The sequence below is a fragment of the Nicotiana sylvestris genome, chromosome 2 (genome assembly GCF_000393655.2).
Source record: "Nicotiana sylvestris chromosome 2, ASM39365v2, whole genome shotgun sequence".
In the NCBI taxonomy this organism is placed as follows: Eukaryota; Viridiplantae; Streptophyta; class Magnoliopsida; order Solanales; family Solanaceae; genus Nicotiana; species Nicotiana sylvestris.
This window is the reverse complement of record NC_091058.1, coordinates 75,430,652-75,454,742: the sequence shown is the minus strand read 5'-3', so window position 1 is coordinate 75,454,742 and position 24,091 is coordinate 75,430,652. Positions and strand designations below refer to the sequence as shown.

General features: G+C 37.7%; 1 protein-coding gene across 1 annotated transcript; it reads right to left on the bottom strand.

Annotated features, from left to right (window-relative positions):
- Window positions 1–15,868: 15,868 nt before the first annotated feature.
- LOC104243325 (L-ascorbate peroxidase 3-like) lies at window positions 15,869–19,745 on the bottom strand. The gene is made up of 9 exons (XM_009798505.2): window positions 19,441–19,745; window positions 19,230–19,354; window positions 18,597–18,646; window positions 18,371–18,436; window positions 18,224–18,272; window positions 17,255–17,337; window positions 17,092–17,171; window positions 16,893–16,995; window positions 15,869–16,357 (listed from the first exon to the last, which is right to left on the bottom strand). The coding sequence occupies exons 1-9, from the start codon at window positions 19,545–19,547 to the stop codon at window positions 16,160–16,162; spliced, it is 861 nt and encodes a 286-aa protein (XP_009796807.1). The 5' UTR covers window positions 19,548–19,745; the 3' UTR covers window positions 15,869–16,159.
- Between the last annotated feature and the right edge of the window lie 4,346 nt (window positions 19,746–24,091).

Below are 24,091 nucleotides of genomic sequence, written 5' to 3'. Positions count from 1 at the left end.
TAAAAGAGGAACGGATGTGAAGATACTTAGACAAGTTACAGGTGACCTTACATCAATTCAAGGAATGGACTCTACAACACATACCTCGGGATCAAAATAGTGAGGTCGATGCACTAGCCAACTTGGGGTCATCTTGTGACTCCAATGAATTAGACTTGTGGGCAATGGTACAACTGATGAACTCGATGATAGAAAAAGCTCACACCAAGGTAAACTCGACAAGTTTGACTTAGGATTGAAGAGACCTAGGATTGAATAAACAATTATATAGACTACCTGAAGACGGGGAAATTGCTATCAGATCCCAAGGAATGTCAAGCCCTATGCACCAAGCTGACCGGTTCAGTTTTGTCGAAGGGAAATTATTCAAAAGATCCTTCTTTGGCCCACTAGCTAGGTGTTTGGGACCTGGAGAGACTGAATACACTATGAGAGAGGTCCTCGAAGGCACTTGCGGGAACCACTCGAGGCAGAATCCCTGGTTCAGAATTTAATCAGAGTCGGTTACTACTGGAAGGAAATGGAGAAAGATGCAAAAGACTTCGTACGTAAATTCAATGAGTGTCAAAGACACGCCCCAATGATTCATCAACCGGGAGAAGTAATTCACCCAGTCCTGTCGCCATGGCCGTTTATGAAATAGGGGATGGACATTGTCGGTCCCCTGCCATGGGCGCCTGGTAAACCTCAGTACATACTACTCATGATCGATTATTTTTCCAAGTGGGTCGAGTCTCAGGCATTTGAAAAGGTCTGGGAGAAAGAGGTCATCGACTTTATCTAGGATCACATAATATGTCAATTTAGGATACAAGCCGAGATCGTTTGCGACAATGAAAAACAACTCGTTGGCAGCAAGGTGAGTAAATTTTATTAAGGCCACAAAATCAAAAAGATATTACCAACACCTTACCACTCTAGTGGGAAAGGGCAAGAGGAATCAACGAACAAAACTATACTCCAAAACTTGAAAAAGAGACTGACCAATTCAAAAAGAAAGTGGAAGGAGATCTTACCCGAAGTCTTGTGGGCATACCGAACGACTTCGAAGTCGATTAACGCTGCCCTCTCTAGTCTACGGAGTGGAAGCCTTAATCCCTATCGAGGTAGGGGAACTGAGTGTCAGGTTCCAATATGCTACCGAAATGCCAAAACAGTGAGGCCATGACCATAAGTATGGACTTATTGGATAAAAGGCGGGAAGCCGCCATAGTCTGATTGGCCGCCCAAAAAGTACCGAGTAAGGAGGTATTACAACAGAAGGTCTAACCTTCGACATTTTCAAGTCAGGGAGTTGGTGTTAAGGAAAGTAACACTACACACCAGGAACCCAAACAATGAGAAACTAGGCTCGAATTAGGAAGGACCATATGGACTTGCCGGAATAATTAGAAAGGGTTCATATAAACTCGAGTCGGTAAATGGTGTACAACTACTAAACAACTAGAATGTGGCATGCTTAAAGCGGTACTACTGCTAAGGTACGAGCATAATTCCTTTTTGAAATTTGTAATATTACGGACTAACTTGAGCAGGTACTCGGTCGAGGGGAAAATGTGACTATTAGGTCTGAAAGCACTTGTTGTACTCTTTTTTTCTTGAACCGATTTATTTTCGAAGTGAGTTTTAAAACAAGGTTTTTAACAAGGCAACAGTAAAATGTGCTACCTTAGTTTTGAAGGCTGGCCTAAAGCCAAAGTTACTGATCACATGCACCGGACCAACAGTATTCGAGCCCTCACAAGTTCAACCTCAAATACTAGGGCCACTACCCCCTAGGTTAGTATCTTTAGAAGGTGCTAATACTTAATATTACAAACCAAGTCTTGGTAGTTAAGATTCATTGTAAGGGTCAAATAGTCGAATGAACCGTACCCATGTAACCCACTCTTGTCGTGGCACAAGGCTTATGCGCCTCCAATTATGTACTCTACATATAAAGCAATGAAAGAAATCTTTACTTTCTTTATATTTTATCACTATGCAATTTGCACCATTAATGCATTCATTGAATTACTTAGAATGAATAACAGATCGTAAATCCTAGAGCCCACGGGCTATCCCAACTCGATGACTGTCATCCGATCAAAAATCAGATGGCCCGGGCTATTAAATCCTGGAGGCACCGAGCCAATTACGACGGGCCCAAACATAATAGGATATGGCCAATCAAAAACGATTCGGATATGTCCGAGTCTATACTTAGAAATTAAGTCCATTATGTATGATTAAATCTGGTTAAAAGGTTACCCTCGACTCCAATTAAAGGGTTTCGCTCGGCAAAATACCGTCGTGTATGACTGTAATGAACCGGTCGTTCGTTCTGAGATTTATAGCCCCATTTCCCCCATCTATGCTTATTTATGTGTAGTTCAGCTGTGTTGAGTTGTATCGAGTTGGTAGGTTTGGGTTCATAGTAGTTTTGGAGTGAAATGAACACTTAGTCTCTTAGTTAGAAAACTCACAAGTTGACTTATGATTGAACGAATTTGGATTTGGATTTTTATGATTCGGTTAGCTTCGTTTGGTGATTTTCGACTTAGAAGTGTGTCCAAAATATAATTTGGAGGTTCATGGTAGAATTAGGCTTGAATTGGCCAAAGTTGGAAGATTAGAAGTTCTTACGCTTGTATTCGAGGTGGATTTGATGTTTTGGTGTTGTTTTGGGTGTTCCGGAGGTTCGACTAAGTTCGAGTAGTGATATATGACTTGTTGGAATTATTGGTTGAGATTTGAGGGTATAAACCCAGAGAATTTGATCCCGTGTGACTGTTTGGAGGTGATACCCACATTAGGTGATGGGCATGTGGGTATATACCTCGAGCGATGGAGACTTGGTCCGTCCCGTGAGGCCTCATGGCCATCATCTGTGTTTACGTAGTTACTTGTTGAACTTGTCTGCCTTCATGTTAGAGATCATGCTTAGGCTTTATTCATGCTCACATTACTTATACTCAGTCATAGAAATTATTGTACATGTTTACCTTAGTCTCTATTATTTGCTAATATGTTGTGATACTTGATGTGGGTTGTTGATACCCAATTTTTCTCTATAATGCTTTTAAGTGCATATATACCTTCAAAATTATGCATTAGCATCAATTGATATTTTTTCATAATTTTATATTTTTAAATTAATTTTATCCTAGTATTTTATTTACATACATAATTACAAATTGCATCACAAATGACTTTATAGCATTTCATGACTTAATATTGCTATTTATAGGTTCAAATTATTTTAAAATGGCCAGATGTATACCTTTTGGTTACAATTGCAATAATTTTGCAATTATAGCCCATGTGTACATTATTACATTAATTTTACAAAAATAGCTCATTGTATTTTTCTAAATATGTAGTAAATGTTTTAAAATATTTCTATGCATGAATTTTTTTTATAATTTGTTAATTATTCATAAAATATTTTTTTATCAATTATTTCAGTATTTAACAAATAGCCTTTTTAATTTCTCTAATTTTTCGGACCTAACCCTTTTAATACCAGCCCAAACCCTTTAATAATACCAGCCCAATTCACCCTGAGCCCAATCTGCACCTACCTGACCCAAACCCCATCAAGTTGTGGCTGTTGATCCTTTAGATCAACGGTCCACATTAAAACTTACCATAATTAACGTAGAACGATCCCCCCCAAACCTCTCATTCACTCCCTCACATGCCGTCCTCACCTCCCTTTCTCTCTCAACTCTCTCCATTAACCCAAGTTTCTCAGGCGTCGTCACCGACGTACATCTCATCGTTGTGATGTTTTCTTGTCTTCTCCGGCCAGTCTTGGCCTCTTACACGCCATGGCTCTTCGAATCCTTAGATCCTTGAGGGGATATCGAAGAACCTAGTTGGTTTTGGTTTGAAGCTCTACTTGTTAGCCTGTCTCAGACCATTTTTATCGACTGTGAGTGAGAACTTCTCTTTATGTTGTTACAAATCCATGGTTTCTAAACCTATGCTCTCATCTCTGTTATGTTTTCAAAAACCCTAGTCTATTACTTTCGATTATTTCCAGATTTGTATAGATCTGAGACAATTCGAGCACTATTACATGTGTTTCTCTAAAAAAATTTGGTTTTAATCGCTTGTTCTTGCTTTTCCGTAAAACTAGGGTTCATTACGAGTTGTTTTTCAAAGGCTTTCTGACCTCTAGATGTTTAATCAATTCTATTTTATCATCTTCTTGACTGATTTTTGCAAGAGTACTCGAACCCTGGTTGACTCTATGTAATATACTGATCTTTCCAATTCTTTTTACGATTTGGGTCTTTCCGTGTTTCTAATCGTATTAGTTTGCTATGTATCCTCTGACTTGCATGTTTTTCTTCGTCAAATTCAATATTTTTGTGGTTTTGCCCTAATAAATTTCTGTTAGGACTTGAACCTGATTTTTTCCGACCAAGTTCTATGTTTTTATGAAGTTTTACTTAGTTTTTTTTCTATTTATGGGAGTTGATATATTCTTTCCAGAAATCATTGTTACTTTGAAATTTGGCTGATTGATTTGCTCTGTTAGAAATTTGTATGCCTAAGTCTTGCATGTTTCCATGTTTACGACCTTAGTTAGTCACTCTTGCCTCATTTGATTACCTGTATATATACTGATTCCTTTACATGATTCTTTCCTTAATTAGAACACTGATTATTTTATTCTAAACTCCTTTATTTGGGTTGATTTGAACTTCTTTCCTTAATTAGACTCCTTATTATTAACGTTTGGCTAATTGCCCCTAATATAAGGAGTCTATTCTGAACCCCTTATGTGATTGGATTTTGATGACCCTTAATTGCTGATTTCTGATTCTTTTACCTTATTGACTCTACTCTTGAACTACTATATAAGAACTTTCATTCTACTCCTTCAACAGATGAACACACTGTTCAGAATACACACACGTACATTAAAACTCTCTCTTCTTTCTTTGATACTTGTGCTAACTGTTGGTCTAGCCGGCTGAAAGCCAAGGCTAGATAGTGGAGTTGCACCTATTTTTACATTCTGCATTTTTCTTCTTTAACTGGTATGTCTCTAGTTAAAATTTGAAACTCAACTTTATGTGTTCTATGTCTATACATCCATGCTTGTTCTTGTACTAGTTATTCAATTTGTTTCTCTATTTATTTTTATTAAGCATGTCTAAATTCTGCCTTATGTGTAATCAGCATATCAGACTTTACTTAGTTCTTTGATACTTGTCCAACATGTTTACTTAGTTCCCTTACCCTCCCAACTGGTATGGCCATGTAGTTACTTAATCTTCTAGTGCATTCTATTGGCCCTAATTGTATGTCAAATTTTGTTCAACAAACTCTTGTCTTCAACAGATCCTGCTGCATTCTTTCCCTATGTTTTAAATGTTTTTTACCATGACTGATTTTTTTAGTAGACTCCTAGTTGTTCTGTACATTTGTTGTATCAAATGTTTTCATGTTTATGTAGTTTCAACCCTATATGTTCCCAATCCTTTCACACCATATTTGAAAGTCTACTTGTCAAGTAAATCTGGGTATTCTATGATTAATTGGGTTGTTTGCTGAGTATGTTTTTCTCAAAGAATGATTTCAAAATTGTTGCTCCTACTCCTATCATTCTTCTCAAAACTGGTCACTCCTAGTATTTTAAAAGTTGTTTCTGAATCTTTTCACTTCTAAACTATTTTACTAAGTCTTTCAACACTATGCCAAGCACTCTCACCCTACTCTTAGACTATTAAGTCCTGCCCCTCTGGTGTGTGTACGGCTTAGGGGTCCTTGAGATCTCTCTGAACTCTGGCATACTAGGGCTGGCCCTTCCACACTGCACATAACCAATCCCTATTTTATGAAAGGTCGTCTTGGTGTGAGCACTGCCCGAGATCCTTTGAGGTCCTTATGGAACTCTGACACACCAAGACATACATTATTGGATGTAAGATCTTTGGCTTATGAGGCTCTATTTAAGGCCTGACATTCCCAGGTTTACTTTGGGCATGATTTAGGCTCCCTATAGTATAGTTTCATTTACTTATGTAATTTATTTGATCTCAGTTTGTAATAATATTATTTGTAAACAGATGTTGGGGTGATTAGTAAAAGGGGAGGGTTCCTATATGATGTTTGTGGGAAACTGGGTAGATATCATGCTTTAGGTTGATACATTGTAGAAATTATTCTATTGTGTGTGTGTGTATATATATATATATATATATATATATATATATATATATATATATATATATATATATATGTACATATACACACAATAGAAAACCTGCTTTGAGTTTATATTATGATAGAGATCATGCTTTAGGCCCATATGCTATATTATTTGCATTTGAAAACCTGTCTTAGGACACTCACGTTTATATTTTGCATATTAGAAATATGTTATAAGTTCACCACTTCTTTCTTTGACTCTGCATAAGTTATTATCACCTGGAAATCATGTCATTAAACTACTGTTGTAATCGTTCTTAATAAAATGATCATCTCTCTATGCATTAGAAATCTTAATTTAGGACTCTATTTGAGTTGGCTCTAAACCATGTCTACGTCGCTTGAATGAATAATTGTCTATAAAAAGGTTTAAGAATAGTCCAACACATAGATATCATGTTCTAGTGTAAACATGCGTGAAATCAGTTTTGTAACATTAATCACCTAATTCAGTATGTCTATGGGATTGAATGACCTCAAGTTGTCTTGACCAATTTCCAGAATTATGATTGCATATAGATCCACGCCTAGGAAAGTCTTAGGTAATTAATGGTCTTATAACCATGAAATCAGGTTCTGTTTGTGTATGAAATTGTCTAGGTTTAACAGGCTATAAAATCAATAGGCAAGCTGATTAGGGTTTTGCCACTTCGCTTTTAAACAAAATACTGCATATTCTGTATTTGTGATGTTCATCTAGATATCATGTTCTAAGGCTTTCTGAGTTTCTTTAAAATCAGTTGTTTGAGACGTGCTATGTATCTGATTATGTGTGGAGGCAAACATGAGCCCCTAATTTCTTCCCTATATGACAGTCCTACGCGTTCTTTTTTGTCGCTTAGATTTTACCTTTTAAATACCTTAAAACTGTCTAGAATTGCCTAAGTATAGAGGTCCTAAACGCCTCCGGGACCACAAGGAAGGGACAGGTAGGACAGGTAACGCACGCTTAGAGTTCGTTAACTAAATTCGTTTATATAACTACTAAGGGGAGGGCAATGGGTAGTAAAACGATATGATGACCTGTGTGATAATACCACGTGTAACCCCTCTATTTGAGAAAGGCTTACCGGGTATTGTACAAATGTGATCCTATAGGCTAATAAACTTAGGACTTCTCTTTCCCAATCCAAATATGTGTGCGTAGACTGCCTAAACTTCCTTAGTTTATATATGTATGTTTGGACTATTCAAACTTCCATAATTTACGTATGCTTAGACCATCTAAACATTCTTTACTATATATGTGTGTTTAGACTGCATAAATTACCCTTATCTGCAAATGTGTGCTTTGACCACTTACTTGTTAAATGACTAATACACATAACTAAGTTCGGTCGGGACCCACCATTGTGGACCGCGAGGGGTTCCTAACACCTTCCCCTCAAGGTTATTTCGAGCCCTTACCGTAATCTCTGGCAATGCAAACTGGTTACATGAGTTAATTGCTCTAGGTTCTCTAACACACCATAATCCATTAGGTGGTGACTCTTCAAATACCTAATTCCCAAAAGAAAATAGTTGTTCCCAATAAATGTCGAAACTCAGACTCCGCGAAGGAAAAAAGGGGCGCGACATAGGCTGTATCCCCTTATTTGTTGATGATGGTGAGGCTAGTGAGGTACATGATTGAGTAAGGTCGAAGGCCTGGTTGTAATGATATTAATACCATATCACGTGAGTTATCCGCGTAGCACGTGAGTTGACCGTGCGGGTCCATGTATTGATACCACAGCGCGTGAGTTGTCCGCGTAGCATGCGAGTTAACTGTGCGGATTCAGGTATTGATATGATGGCACATGAGTTGTTCGTGCTTAGCGTTTGGTATTTGGGAGCACCTCCGGAGTCTGTACACACCCCCAGTGAGCGTAGAGTGTTGAGTGTTGAGTGCGAGTGCTGGGTGATGGAATGACATTGCTGCGAGGTTGCATTTACTTTTGTTGTTGCTGCATTTATCTGTTAAATTTCTTTATGGCATTTACTGAACTATGGAATTTACCTGTTTATTTTTAAATTTTTAAAATAAATAATTAGACTGTTTTACTTAGCTCGTCAATACTACTCAGTTTCTTAGGTATTTCTGTTACTACTGAGTCAGTTGTACTCATACTACACCCTGCACTTTATGTGTAGATCCGGGTGAGTTGGAGCGCGGCGATCGTTGAGTTAGGCTGGTTATCTGGGGAGATTGCAAGGTAGTTGCTTGTGTCTGCAGGACCTTGTTACTCCTTTTGTCATTTCTTCTTTTGGACAGTTAAACAGCTTATACATCTTAGTTTATAGTTTTAGACGCTCATGACTTAGTGACACCCCGATGTTTGGGGCTCGTTTCCGTATTTTATATTAATTATATTTAGAGTTGATTTAGTTTATGAGAAATTCAAATATTGAAAATATTTTATTAAATTCTTATAATCAATTTAGTAGTAATATTTTGGGAAATAGGCTTGCCTTGTAACACGATAGGCACCATCACGACATGGTTAGATTTTGCATCGTGACAAGTTGGTATCAAAGCCTAGGTTACATAGGTCTCACGAGTCATGAGCGGGTAGATTCTTGCGGATCGGTACGGAGATGTTTGTACTTATCTTTGAGAGACTGTAGAACCTTTAGGAAAATTTTGCATTCTTGAATTCTTATCGTGCGATATTGATTCAGCCCGAAGTGTAACTCTTTGAATTCCTTCCACACATTCGTATGCGCATATGAGCGCTCGGTATCAGTTGTGCATCAACGGCTGGTGATTTTATGGATGAGGTGCGAGATGTGATTTCTGTGTATTGATACTGGGCCAGTCTAGAGGACTTGAGGCCGGGTTCTGACTATAGCTTAAGCACTGAGGTTTTGATTATGTGAGTGTGTACTTGTGGACCTATATGTCCAGTAGTGTCCCTATTAGTAGAAATGGTGGCTGGATGGATACATGATTAGTATGATATGATCACGAGATGAGTTCATATAATTTGAATGTGACGAGAAGGTATTGCTGAAGTTTTTACCTATTTGAGACTCCGGGTATGTTTTTAGACTCATTCGAGGACGAACGTTTGTTTAAGAGGGGGAGGATGTAACGACCCGATCGTTCGTTCTGAGAGTTATAGCCTCATTTCCCCCATCTATGCTTATTTATGTGTTGTGTTGAGTTGTATCGAGTTGGTAGGTTTGGGTTCAGAGTAGTTTTGGAGTGAAATGAACACTTAGTCTCTTAGTTAGAAAGCTAAGTTAGAAAAGTCAATCGAAAGTTGACTTATGATTGAACGAATTCGGATTTGGATTTTTATGATTTGATTAGCTTTGTTTGGTGATTTTCGACTTAGGAGTGTGTCCAGAATATAATTTGGAGGTACGTGATAGAATTAAGCTTGAATTGGCGAAAATTGGAAGTTTAGAAGTTCTTAGGCTTGAATTCGAGGTGGATTTGGTGTTTTGGTGTTATTTTGGGTGTTCCGGAGGTTCGACTAAGTTCGGGTAGTGATATATGACTTGTTGGAATTGTTGGTTGAGGTCTCGAGGGCCTCAGGTGAGTTTCGGATAGGTTTGGGTTGTGTTGTGCTCTGTTTTCTTATGTTTTGACGTCGTTTTTTCAAGCATAAATGATATCATATTGAACAAATGAGTTCCGATTTCCTTTTTTGATTGAAGCATTAGATCTGTATTGTAATTGCAGACCCATAGCAAAAAGAATTATCGAATTTGGACATCGTATAAGGATTTTATGATCATTTTACTAACAAATAGGTCGCCAAATTTTTTAGAGTAATTACGAAATTGCCACTGACGGCGTATTTAAAAATCTGCACTATTTGCAAATATTAAAACCTACATATCTCATTCATTAAAAGGTCAAATTGAGTGATTCAAAAGCCTAACTTTACTAAAATTTTACAAAGAATCCATTAGAGGCATAAAATACGAGTTTCGGGATCGTTTGGCATGAGAAACGAGGCAGAATAGCTGGCAGATAAATATATAAAATTATGGTTTGTTCATTCGGTCATATTTTGAGTTGGGGAGCTCGGATTTGGATGATTTTGGAGGCAATTTTCACCATAGGGATTCGGGTAAATGTTCATTACTCGATTTTGGTTATACTTCATGAATCCATCTTCGTTTTTGGGATTTGATTGATGATTTCAAATTGAAATTGAGGGAGTTAGGGCTTGAGTTTAGGAGAGTTTTAGGTAGGGATTTGCGGGACCAAACGGAGTCCGATTTTGATAAATTTTATACGGTTAGATTGGGGAGAGGACGAGAATTATTATTCTGCCATTTTTGACTGATTTCTAAACGTGGGCCGGGGTGGTAAGTTTTGGCCGATTTCGGATTTCTGGCATATTTATGTAGTTTTATTGTGGAATTCGATTCTTTAGACTATGTTGATAGTAGTATTCTGATTATGGATAGATTCAGAGCTTTTGGAGACCGAGTCCAGAAACAAGGGCATCCCGGAGTAGGATTTTACGCGATTGAGGTAAGTAACAGTTTTAACTCTGGATTTGAGGGTATAAACCCGGAGAATTTGATATTGTGTGACTGTTTGGAGGTGATACCCACGTTAGGTGATGGGCATGTGGGTGTATACCTCGAGGGATGGAGACTTGGTCCATCCCGTGAGGCCTCATGGCCATCATCTGTGTTTACGTAGTTACTTGTTGTTGAACTTGCCTGCCTTCATGTTAGAGATCATGCTTAGGATTTATTCATGCTCACATTACTTATACTCAATCATAGAAATTATTGTACATCTTTGCCTCAGTCTCTATTAGTTGCTAATATGTTGTCATACTTGATGTGGATTGTGTCCCTTTATTTGTTGATGATGGTGAGGCTAGTGAGGTACATGATTGAGTAAGGCTGAGGGCCTGGTTGTGAGGATATTAATACCATAGCGTGTGAGTTGTCCGCGTAGCACATAAGTTGACCGTGGGGGTCCAGGTATTGATACCACAACGCGTGAGTTGTCTGCGTAGCACGCGAGTTGACCGTGTGGATCCAGGTATTGATATGATGGCACATGAGTTGTCCGTGCTTAGCATTTGGGCTTTGGGAGCCCCTCCGGTGTCTGTACACACTTCCAGTGAGCACAGAGTGTTGAGTGTATTGAGTGTTGACTGCGAGTGTTGAGTGATGGAGTGACATTGCTGTGAGGTTGCATTTACTTTTGCTGTTATTGCATTTATCTGTTAAATTTCTTTGCGGAATTTATTGAGTTATGGAATTTACCTGTTTATTTTTGTTTATTTTTAAATCGTGAAAATAAATAATTAGACTGTTTTACTTAGCTCGTCACTATTACTCAGTTCCTTAGTTATTTTTGTTACTACTGAGTCGGTTGTACTCATACTACACCCTGCATTTTATGTGCAGATCTATGTGAGTTAGAGCGCGGCGATCGTTGAGTTCAGGCTGGTTATCTGGAGAGATTGCAAGGTAGTTGCTAGTGTCTGCAGGACCTTGTTACTCCTTTTGTCATTTCTTCTTTTGGACAGTTAGATAGTTTATACATCTTAGTTTATAGTTTTAGATGCTCATGACTTAGTGACACCCTAATGTTTGGGGCTCGTTTCCATATTTTATATTAATTATATTTAGAGTTGATTTAGTTTATGAGAAATTCAAATGTTGAAAATATTTTATTAAATTCTTATAATCAATTTAATAGTAATATTTTGGGAAATAGGCTTGCCTTGTAACACGATAGGCGTCATCACGATATGGTTAGATTTTGGGTCGTGACAATAACTAAAACACTCAAGTACTTAAAGGCCTTCATTTTTATCAAAATTTCGAAGCCACAAACAACTCGGAGTTACTATCAAAATCGGGCCTTATTCGGGCTTCCGAATAGCGGGCGCTCTAGATTACGTCTAATTCTATGATAAGGCATTAAGGACGATCCACAAAAAAAAAATCACGAATAAATGCTGAAAAGTAAAAGACACAGTGCTTCCAAAGAAAAATTATTATATATATATATATATATATATATATATATATATATATATATATATATATATATATATACATATTCTATGTATTTACAAAGGCACGACAAAATAGCCTCAAAATAAATAAAAAAGAAATATACAATAGGAAACAAAAAAGGAGCTAAGGCATCTCCGCCTAATCTTCACCATAGCTCGACTCAGCACCGAAACCTTTGGGACCTTCAGGCTCGTATAGCTCTTTTGCCTCGGCCTCGAGCCTCTTGGCCTCTTTGATCTCGGGAAAAAGATCAAATCCCCGGGCATGAATCTCCTCGAGGGTCTCCCTACGTGATAGCAACTTCACATATTCGGCCTTTGTTATTAAGCGGGCCTCGGCTATTTTCACCTCGATTTTATACTGGGTTGCAGATGCGGTATTGGGCGAGATAGTCTGGAGGCACAGGTGCGGAAGTTTCAATGCACCTGCGAGACTGTAGGTGCGGAAGGGTATGCGCGGGTGCGGTTGGAGGGTTTAAGTGAAAACCACAGGAGCAGTTTGGTTGAACGCAGAAGCAGCTCTGCAGGTGCGGAAAAAGGACCGCAGGTGCGAAAACCCTGGGCCAGAAAGTATATAAATCCTCCTTCGCAATTTTTGAGTTGTTCTTCACCATTTTCATTCGGGTTTGAGCTTGAGGGAGCTATTTGAAGAGGGATTTCGAGGGGATTTCGTGGAGGTAAGGTTTTTGGACCCTAAACTTGTTTCTATGATGGTTTTTGACTGATTAAGCTTGAAATCTATGGGAAAAGCAGTAGCAAATTGGGGGTTAGGGCTTGGAAAATTGGAGACCAAAAATTAGGGATTTGAGGGGTCATTTGTGGGCGAATTTTGGTACTTTTTATGTGAATGAACTCGTAGGGGAATAAGGATTCCATTGATGTAAGTTTTGTCAGATTCCGAGACGTGGGCTTGGGGTCGAATTTGGTCAATTTCTGGATTTGTGTCGTAATTTGATTATTTTTGAGTGGGCTTTGTTCCCTTAGCATATTTTGATGGTATAAATCTGTTTTTGGATAGATTTGGAGCATTCGGAGACCGATTCGAGGGGCAAAGGCATCGGGGGCTAGAGTTTGGACCGGATAAAGTTAAGTAATGACTGTAAATGATGTCTTGAGGGTACGAAACCCTGGATGATTTCACATCATTGTGCTACTTTGAGGTGACACACATACTAGATGACGAGCATGGGGTCGTGCACCGTTGGAGATTGTGACTTAGTTCGTCCTGTATGACTGTTTAACCGCGTATTTGATTGAAAATTGTTTGCTATCATCATGTTTTGGGCTGAATATCATATTTGAGACTCGTGCCAACTGTTTTGGACTCTTAGGGGATTTTTACTACTATTCCTCATTGTTGTGAGGTTATTATGGGATCGGGTTGCGCGACGCAATGGTATTGTACTAATTCATGACTATGAGGCCGAGGGCCTGATTTGTTACGCCACGAGGTGGCTTGTTATAAGGCCGAGTATTTGTTTGATTATGCCACGAGATGGCTTGTTATTGCGCTTGGGCTGTAATGAGCACCTCCCGGAGTCTGTACACTCCTAGTGAGCGTGGGTACCCAGTGCGAGATGTGATATAGCCCGAGGGGCTGATGTTGTTCCATGTTATTGCCCCAGGGATTGATACGAGTGATTGTGAGATACCCCGAGAGGCTGGTTCTGTTGGTATGTTGCCCGAAGGGCTGATTTATGTTTCTATCTTTCCTCCTCGTTTTCATTCACTCATTTAAGCTGCTAAAAGATGCTTTAAAGAGGTTTTTACTAAACTAAGTTGTTTCTACGAGTTTTTTTTACTGTTTTATTTCATTGTTCTGGTTTAATACTACCTCGTTGTAGCATTTTGCTATGTTTTACGTGTTTTCTTATCGCTCAGCTACCTTTACTTTTATTACTTACTGAGTTGACGTACTCACATTGCTCTCTGCACCTTGTGTGCAAATTCAGGAGTCTCGGGTCACGCTAGCGAGGGTTGATTGGTTCCACCGTAGTCTTGTTCGGAGTTGACTAGGTAGTTGTTCGGCATTCGCAGCCCAGTGCTTCTCTTTCCTATCCTTATTTTTCATTTGTACTAGCTTTGTATTAGACTATGTAGTCTCTTCGTACTCTTAGACGGATATTTAGATGCTCATGAGTGGTGACGCCCCGATGTCGGGCCGTGTTTGTTTCCGCATTTTTCTATTCTACTCTATGTTTTGGGATTTATGGTTTATTAATGACTTAAAATGAATTATTATAACTATTTAATTGGTTTGTGGGTTTGTGTCGGCTGGCCTTGTTTCACGGTAGGCGCCATCACCACCAGGTCTGGTTTAGGGTTGTGGCAGAAATACGGGAACGGTTATACATGACAAGTAGGGAGCCGTAATATTCTCCCTCAACCGGCCGATATTATGGCGCTCATCCCGTCCAATATCAACTGCAGATTGACGTTTACCAAAACAAGTAGAATTTTACATTATTTAGACTTGTACTAAGACTAAAATTCCCCTACTAGATAAAAGGGAAGGTTTTTTTTATTTTGACATATTGTTGACATGGAAATCAAAGCAATAAATGTTTATTTTTGTGTTCTAGCTATTATAAAAAGTGTTCTTTAATTATTTTCTTCTTTATTCGCATCTGAACTTATATCGAGGGTCCGATCGAGGTTGAATTTCACTGTTTATCCTGAGATCAGGCTTGATCATCACATTGCAATTGGTTTGATCGTTCAAATCGCCTTTAACTTATAGCCCGTTTGGCCAAGCTGCAAAAATCAGCTTATTTTGAAAAATATTTTTTCTCAAAAGTACTTTTGGTGAGAAGCAGTTTGTGTTTGGCAAATGGATTTCCAAAGTACTTTTGAGCAGCAATTAGTGTTTGGTCAAGCTTAAAAAACCTGCTTTTAAGTGTATTTTTCTCAAAAATGATTTTCAAAAAAAAAGTGTTTTTGAAGAGAAACTACTTTTTCTAGCTTCTCACTCAAAAGTACTTTTTTCCTGTCAAAAGCTAGGCAAAACACCTTAATTTTATGGGGGGGGGGGAAGCACTTTTGACCACACAAAAAAAATGATTTTGCCTCAAAAGAAGCTTGGTCAAACATGCTATTAATTACTTATTCCTAAATCATTCATATTGAATTGAATCACATATCCTTTAAATCACGTACAAATTCATTTGTTACCTATTTTTGGGGTAAACGACATACTTTTATACAAGAAAGAACGCGTTTTGTAAGTTGGAATTTGAAAAATGCCTAATTTAAATGTTACGCGTAATGTGAAAGTAGTACCTAGTATAAAGAACATCCGATTTATCCTTCGTAATAAATCTGTTATAAGCTCCATTAGAGATTGGACTAAACCGACTCATTTTGTTTAATTGAAGATAAATTTGATTAATCAAAACTACTTCATTTCATCCTAGTCATGCCCCAAATTTCCAAATTACGAAAGTACAGCAAGCAAACAACTAGAATGGTGGATCGCATCTGGGACCGAAACGACCCCTTGTGGAAATTGATTCAAGCATTTAAATTAAATTAAAGGCTATTTACGATATTTCAATCGGGTTTTCACTTTCGATTTCTCTCATATAAGATTAAAATTACAACAGTATCTACTATTTCCTTTTTGCAACAAATTATCATAAGTGACAATTAGTAGAAAACAGAGAGAATTAAGAGTGTGATGCCATTCTGTGGATAATTCTTGCTCAATGAGGAATATATTTGAACCATAAGTGGAACCATGTATAGTTCAAATTCGCCAAAGGGCATGTTATTCTATACTTGAGTAGCTACAAGCAGCAAATCCCAAGATTTATTGATGAAACATTACGAAACACTATCATCATCTTTGCGGTGTCAGTAACAATCATCTATCTAGTATATGCCCTAATAACTATGGAGCTATTCAGTTGCCAATTTGCTTTCAATTGAGTTCGCCAATGTAATGGAACCTGTGTGCTTGCTTATGCCTACTTGATTCTCCTGTTGAGTTCATAGAAGTAACTGAGTATTACAACGGTTGCTGCAACAGCAATCCCAACAGCACCTTGTGCCAACACCGTGCTGTTCTTTACTGCTAACTTGAAGCAAGATGAAGGTGGTGCAAATCCAAGCTCTGAGAGCTTCTTGTGTGACTCTGCATAGTCTCTGAAGAAAGCCTCTTCGTCCTGTCATAGAAATAAGTAGCTATAAGCTATTACAGAAAAAGCTTTTGCGTGAGATTGTTTAGGAAAAAACAATTTGTGAGATTGCCAGAAATCTTGAAGAATAATGCAGCTGTTTAGCCAAATGGATATGCATATTGGTTAAGAAGAAAGATTCAAATAGGACTGTTGCTCCTTCATTTGCTCAATAAAGATCTATGAGAGTGACAGACCTTGGGTGGACCAGTCAAGGGTATAGTATGTTGCAAAATATTCCAGCGCACTTGCCACAGTTTTATCATTTATGCTTGTCAAGCCATCAATAGGAAATGACGGTCTACCACGTAAATCCTTAGTTATCATCAATGTATGAGAAAGCAAAGAATAGCAACAGAGTCACAAATGATAGATAAATTTCCAGCAATTTAGCCAGCCTTGCTGGGTTTTAATGTTATTTTCCTTCTTGCATTATGCAATGTTGTCTAGTAGTAACAAATTTAAACGATGTATTACAACAATTGACCATTAAAACTATGCACAGTAACATGAGCTTTAATACCTTTGCATAAAGTTCCACATAGGGGAAAAATAGTGGATCTTCAACCAGAGCTTTATCGGTGGGAAGTTTCAAGAGACCTTCTGAATCCTCCTTGAGGAGCTCCCTAAGAGATCATTGAATCATTTGGGCAAGCAGTCATGAAAATTTTCTTTTAACACCGGTGAAGTATAAAAGAGGTTCCTGCATATACTAATCTTACACAAAGTATGAGTTGTCAAATTTCAAAGGCTCTTTAGTCCAAGGTCCCTCAAAGCCAGATCTCTCTGGATGTGCTCTTCCCTGCAACAGGAAACACAAAAGAACTTTAAGACAACTGCGTGAGAAATATCAGTATCTAGATTCAGATCCATGTGATATAATACCAGTGTGTGGCCTCCAGATAATGCCACTATATCTTTGTCAGTGAGTCCCATTCTGTAAAAGACATCCCTCAAGTGTGGTGGGCCTAAAAGGCATTAGAATGTTGAACGAAGTAAGAGATAACATGCTGAGAATATGTTTCAAAGTCGGAGCACTCAGTTGTAGAGCACTCTCAGAAAAACATGCCTAGTTCTTATTACTCCAAGGTAGCTTGGTAGCACTTTTGGCAATATATAGAATTTTTCCAGTAGGATAATCACCAAGTCCAGTTCAAGGTTATTGTTCATAATATTCAAGAGCTCCCACCAATTGGACTAAATTATTTTCCTTTGCAAAAATTTCTTGAGAATAATGTTTACAAAACGTAGAAACATGTTACGAGACAAAGCGATTAGTGCAATTTAGCAACAAAAAAAAACTAAATTATGTCATCTACAAGATTATTGACAAGTGACCTTAATATAGATGCAGAACCAAGGAAATTTTTTATAAGTATTCAAGTTGTTTAGGAGCAATATAATGCTAGAACAATAATTAGGAACCAAATATGGTATAAAGAGGATATGTAACGTAAATAGGATAGATGAAAGCTCCACTTATTTCATGCTCTGAATCAAGTTTAACTCAATTGTTCACAGTGCACCTCAGCGGCTATAACTTTACAAATATGCTCTGCATGTATTTCTGTAGTTCTAAGCCTAATCTTGAACAAGTGCTAGCGATTATTCATTATTTTTATCTTGTATTCTCATAGATTCTTTCCCTACTAGAGAAGTAGAGAATGAGTATGCCTTCCCTTGACATGGTGATATTGAATAGAGTAAACTACCCGTTCCATCATCAAATGATGCGTATCCCAGATTGTAAACTTCACAGTTAAATTAGATAAAAATTCAGAGTTTTTTACCTTTTATCTATTACCTTAATTTCAAATGATAGATCAGCTAAGTAAACCTTTTTAGATGACTAACCTTGTTTGGCATCAGGAAGACGCCCTTCTTCTGGTGAACTTGATGAATCCTGGTAGAAAGGTGGAAGTTACTGATTAAAGACAAGTCCACCAAATGTATGTAAAGTTTAAAATCGAAAACGGGGGCACATTTTCATCTTTTCGGTACCTTTCTACCAGGGACAAAATCAACGGTAGGACCCCCAGTTACTTCAACAGCAACTACTCCAGCAAGCTGCAGTGCCAAACGAAAAGGTGATTAAGCACAATCTCAAATCCGTAAAAACCAGAACATTTTTGTTCCTCAATTGGTAGTACGCATTACTACGAAGACATCTAAAATTAAACAGAACCTTTAGAAAATGGAAATAAATCCTCGACACAAGTATCCTCACCTGATAGAGATCAGCATACGTAATTATAGGATGTCTGGCCTTAATTTCTTCTGTACTCCATATAAATTAAAAGGCATTAGAAGATAGGAATTAGTATCGCTGGCTGCAAAATTGATTAGACTGACAAAAGAAGCACTTAATACATTATAAACAAAATATGGGGGCATAGGAGGATGCTTATTCAGAAGACACTGCTCAGTCGATCTTAATTTAGAGCAAAACAATATATTTTGTCTGTTTTCATGAAAAGAGAAAAATTGTAATGCTAAATAGAGAGAAACTGTTCAACCTAAAGCTAGACTCCTATTATTGCAGAACAATTTGATTTAATTACTAAACATATAAGCAGCCTAATCCTTTACAGAACTCCAAAAAAAGGGTGTAATATAGTGCTCAACTTTTCATCTTCGAATGAAAACTCAAAAGGGTAAGCATGAGCAATATACTAGTAAAACATAATTAGCTGTTAATATTCAAAATCAATCAAAAACACTCATGTCATGTACTTAAACTGAAACACTTAATCATTAACCATCGCATTGACAATTCATCGACGAACACAAATTCATTTCTCTTGAGGTAATTACTATCTTCAGCGAAAACTCCAGAAAAGTAAAAGGTTAAAAAGCTCACCACAAAGATCAATTGCAATTTTGAGACCGCTGTTAGCGGCATGCTTGTACTCTATCTCATTCCTGATTGATCCATCAGGTCCTCCAGTCTTTGTTGCTGCATCATACGTTCCTGCATCATGCCACCTGCGGAAACATATATATCCCGAAAATATAATGTCAGATCACAACGATTTTTATTTCCAAAACATTTGAGAATTTTGCATACATACGCTAAACGAAGCATAATAGGAGCACAGTTTTTGCTGGAGATAAGTGCTCGAAGATCTCTTCGGGCCCTCTCTATTTCCTTCAGATACTCTGCATTCACTGCCGCCATTGATAACACACGACGTTACAGTACAGTGATATCGTAATATTTGATGAACGAAATTGCGATACACGAGAAATATATTATATATAGAATAGAAGAAAAGAGAAGAGAACTTTTTGTGAGAGGTGAAGTAAAGAAGCAATGAATATGGAACAACACAAGAAACGAATTGGATTTTTGCTTCGTCAAGTGGCACAGGTCATGAATAATATGGAGGGAAAATACCAAAAAGGATGATCAAGTCTCTGTCAATAAGCGCGTTAAGGACATTCGACAATCTTACGAAAATGGTTGGTGGCGCGTGAATAAACGTGGTGATTGAAAAGCGTGGGTTATTGTTTGAGAATGTGTTGATATGCGTGCAATGGCGTGGGCATTTCTTATCTTTTTACTATTGGCTGCCCGATGAGCCTCGTGTGCTAGCGGATCTAACGAACCTTCATTTTTTGTGTCTATGTGGGGAGTGCACAGTTAGCCACTAATTAGAACTGTATTTATTTTTTAGTCACTATTTAAAATGTGTTTATTCTTTAGCCGGTGCTTTAATAAATTTTTACTTGTCCAGACAAAAATACCCATGTGCTAGATACGGTGTCATTAACTTCATGAGTGTTGTGTAAATATTAATGACAAAATGTCCTGAATTAGCACCTTCTATTTTAAACTTTAGGACATCTTGTCCTTAATTTCATACGTGTAGTGTAAATGTTAAGGACATGGTATCCTTAACTTCATGAGTATTGTGAAAATATTAAGGACATCGTGTCCTTAACTTCATGAGTGATGTGTAAATATTAAGGGCAAAGTATCTTGTATTTGCACCTTCTGTTGTTAAATTTTAGGACATCATATCCTTAACTTCATATGTGCAGTGTAAATATTAAAGATATGGTGTCCTTAACTTCATGTGTGTCGTATAAATATTAAGGACATAGTGTCCTTAACTTCATGAGTGTTGTGTAAATATTAAGGACATGGTTCACTTAATATCCAAAAGTTAAGACATTTCAGAAACATTTGTCCTCAATATTAGATTCCTAGTTCAATATTTCAGGATGTTTAGAAAATTGTGTCCTAACGTTTACTTGTTTTGCTAAATGTCCAGAAATTAAGGACATTTCAGAAACGTTTGTCCTCAGTATTAGATTCCTAGTTCAATATTTCAGGACAGAAAATTATGTCCTAACATTTACTTGTTTCGCTTAATGTTCAAAAGTTAAGGACATTTCTGAAACTGAATTTGATTCTCGTTTAATCCCCACAAAACAAACTCAAGTAAGGAATACAGCTTCCCAGTAGCAGTACAAACACATCCCAATAGCTAATTTGATTCAATTATCACGAAATCAACAAAGCTCAGGTGGTCATCTTCTCCAAAATCGGCTTAGCAAATTTTTGACAAACCCTAGCAAATTAGCTCACAAATGGTCCAAATTTGTAGAATCAACTCACAAAGGTATTTTCCAACAAATATTTTGACCACCCAAATGATTTTGAATATCTAAATTTTCAGAGAAGAAATGAGAGCCTAAGTGCCGGAGAGGAGCGAGGGTTTTGAGATTTTGATAATGAAAAAGGGTTGAAAAGAAAAGAGATGAAGAAAGGGTAAAAACGTCTATTCATATTAATTATAACAAAGTAGTGGCTATATATGCTTAACATTGAAATTGCTGGCCAAATACTAAATAGCATCTTAAAAACTGGCCACCCCACGTGTAACGACCAGGCCGGTCATTTTAAGAATTTACGCCCTGATCCCCTATCAACTGCTTTTCCCGTATTTGTTTCTGCTATTTTGATTTGTCGAGATGATTCATTGTGAGTTTTGGAGTGTTTTGGGACACTTAATCCCTCAATGAGAGCGTAAGCTTTAGAAATTGGACCGTAGTTGGAGCAGTGTGAATACGACCTCGGAATGGAATTCTGTCGATTTCGTTAGCTCCGTTGGTTGATTTTGGGCTTAGAGACGCATTCGAATTGTGTTTTGGAGATCCGTAGCTTCTTTAGACTTGAAAGGTAGAATAGCCTCATAGACACTTGTACTTATTTGTATTTGTCATTTTGATCTCTGTATTCAAGCAAGTTTCATCCAAACATTTATAGTCGTTCAAAGTCGATATTTTTAACCCTTCCGGCGCTGCGTGTCTCTCAACATGATGCTAGAATCCATGTCAGATAAAATTATGCTACATCACCTTTTCTTTTTATTTTTACATTAAAAAAATAAATAATCCTTCTCTCTTTCATCTTTTTTTTAACTTTTTGTTTTTCTTTCTCTTTCTTCTTCACCCCCACCTTCTCCTTATGCTATCACCTCTAGCACTGACAAAACGTGAAAGTTTCTATGGCCACCAAAAAAAACTATGAACCATTATTCCCAATTTCTCCATAATAAGAACCCTTATTCCACCTCTACCTGAATTCCTTATATCTACCATTTTTCTTCCTCATAAAAACCAAGCTTCACAACCATAGTAGCACCCAATTTCGTTTCTCTTTTCGCTATTTTCGTCCATCTTCATTCCTTTACTCAGCACTTCGCATCCATCTTCACGATCTCACTAGCTTCAAATCCCATGTTTCCCCTATTAAAATATTGCTTCCCAGAAAATGGTTCCTAATATTATACTCTTTCATATTTTAGTAAATTCAATTTTATCTATACATAACAACAATCGTACAAATATAATAAAAAAGATGTCTATCAATCAAATTAAACGAATTTGTACTAAAAACAATCACAAAGCAAACAAACAATGACAAAGGAACTCAGATCTATCAAAAATATTTAGAAAAAAAAGGGCTGGGGTGATGAGGGAGGAGAATGAGATGGGCGGAAGAATCAAAGAAATGGGGCAGGGGTTGGGGGAAGAAAGAGAAGGGGAGAGGGATAAAGAGAGAGAAAAAACAGGGGAGAGGGGTGGGGTGAAACGAGAAAGAAACAATAGGAGCAGTATGCTTTTGTTTTTAATTTCTTTGACTTTTTCTTTTCTTTTATTATTTTAATTATTTTTAATATTATGTTCACACTCATTGTATGCGTGAATTATACGTATTTTGTACAACTCAGCCATTAAGTTGTCACGTATGCTCAGTCAATGGTCAGAGGGGTTTAAAATATTGACTTTTAGCAATTATAAGTGCTTGGATGAAACTTCGTTAAATATAGGGACCGGGATGACAAATGCAAACAAGTACAAGTGTCTACTAGGCTATTCTGCCGGCTTGAAATGCCGAAACTTGAATTTTTGAAGTTTTCGGATCGGTAGTGAATTTTTTATATCAGAGTCGGAATCTGATTCCGAAAGTCGAAATAGGTCTGTAGTGTTAAATATGACTTGTGTGCAAAATTTGGGGTCATCGGAGGAGGTTTGGTTGGTTGGTTTCGGCATCGATTGTCGAATTTAGAAGTTTCAAATTCATTAAGTTTGGATTGGAAGGTGATTTGTGTTTTTAGCGTTGTTTGATGCGATTTGAGGGCTCGACTAAGTTCATATGGTGTTTAGGATTGGTTTGTATATTTAGTTGAGGTCCCGGAGTCCTCGTGTGTGTTTCGGATGCTCAACAGACCATTTTTGAACTTGGAGAAGGATCAGATTTTTCTGGTTTTCTGTTGCAGACTTTCCTTCTTCGCGATCGCGTGAGGAGGATCGCGATCGCGAAGGCTTAGCTAAGGCATAAGAAGTTTTGTTCTTCGCGGTAATGGGAAAAGAAATGTGAACGCGTAGTATTGGTAGGAGGTTGAATTGTGAACGCGTGGTCTATGTCGCGTTCGTGAAGAAGAAGTTAGGCAACTGTGGAATGGGAGTTTCTCTTTGCAATCGTGTGAGGTCAACTGCTATCGCGTAGACCTGAGCAGTGCAAGCATAGCATTCACGTGGAGAGTATCGCGTTCGCGTAGGGAAAATGTAGGATCAGCGAAGTTGCTCTTCGCGATCGCGTGGGAGCTTCCACGGTCGCGATTAAGGTCGCGTCTGGGTAAAACATAAAGTTCAAAATCGAGGGTTTTGAGTTCATATCACAAAATTAAATTGGGAGCTCGGTAGGAGACGAAGAGATTTTCGAAGGGAGTTTGGGTTAATGATTCTTAACTCTTTTTTGCTTATAACCCATTAATCTAAACATGAACTCATCATCTAATTTGGGATTTAGGGTGAGAAATTGGGAAAAAAATGAGAAAGTTCTTAGGCCTAATTTTGGGGTTTTGATCAAGATTTTGATATCTGATTGGAGTAATTTTGAGGGTTCATAATCCGTAAATTTTTTCCGATTCCGAGACGTGGGCCCGGGAGACTTTTTGGGCAAGTTTCAAAATTTTGCATGTTAGCTTTGAATTAATTAGTTAAATTAGTTACTTAAAGTTATATTTACATTATGCAATTAATTTGAATAGATTTTGGCCATTTGAAGTCGGGTACTCGTGAGAAGAATGTGATTTCAAATTGATTGAGCTGATTCGAGGTAAGTGGCTTGCCTAAACTTGGGGGGGAGGGGGGAACTCCCCTATATGAGTGCCGTGTACATGAGGTGACGAGTGTGTACATGTGCTA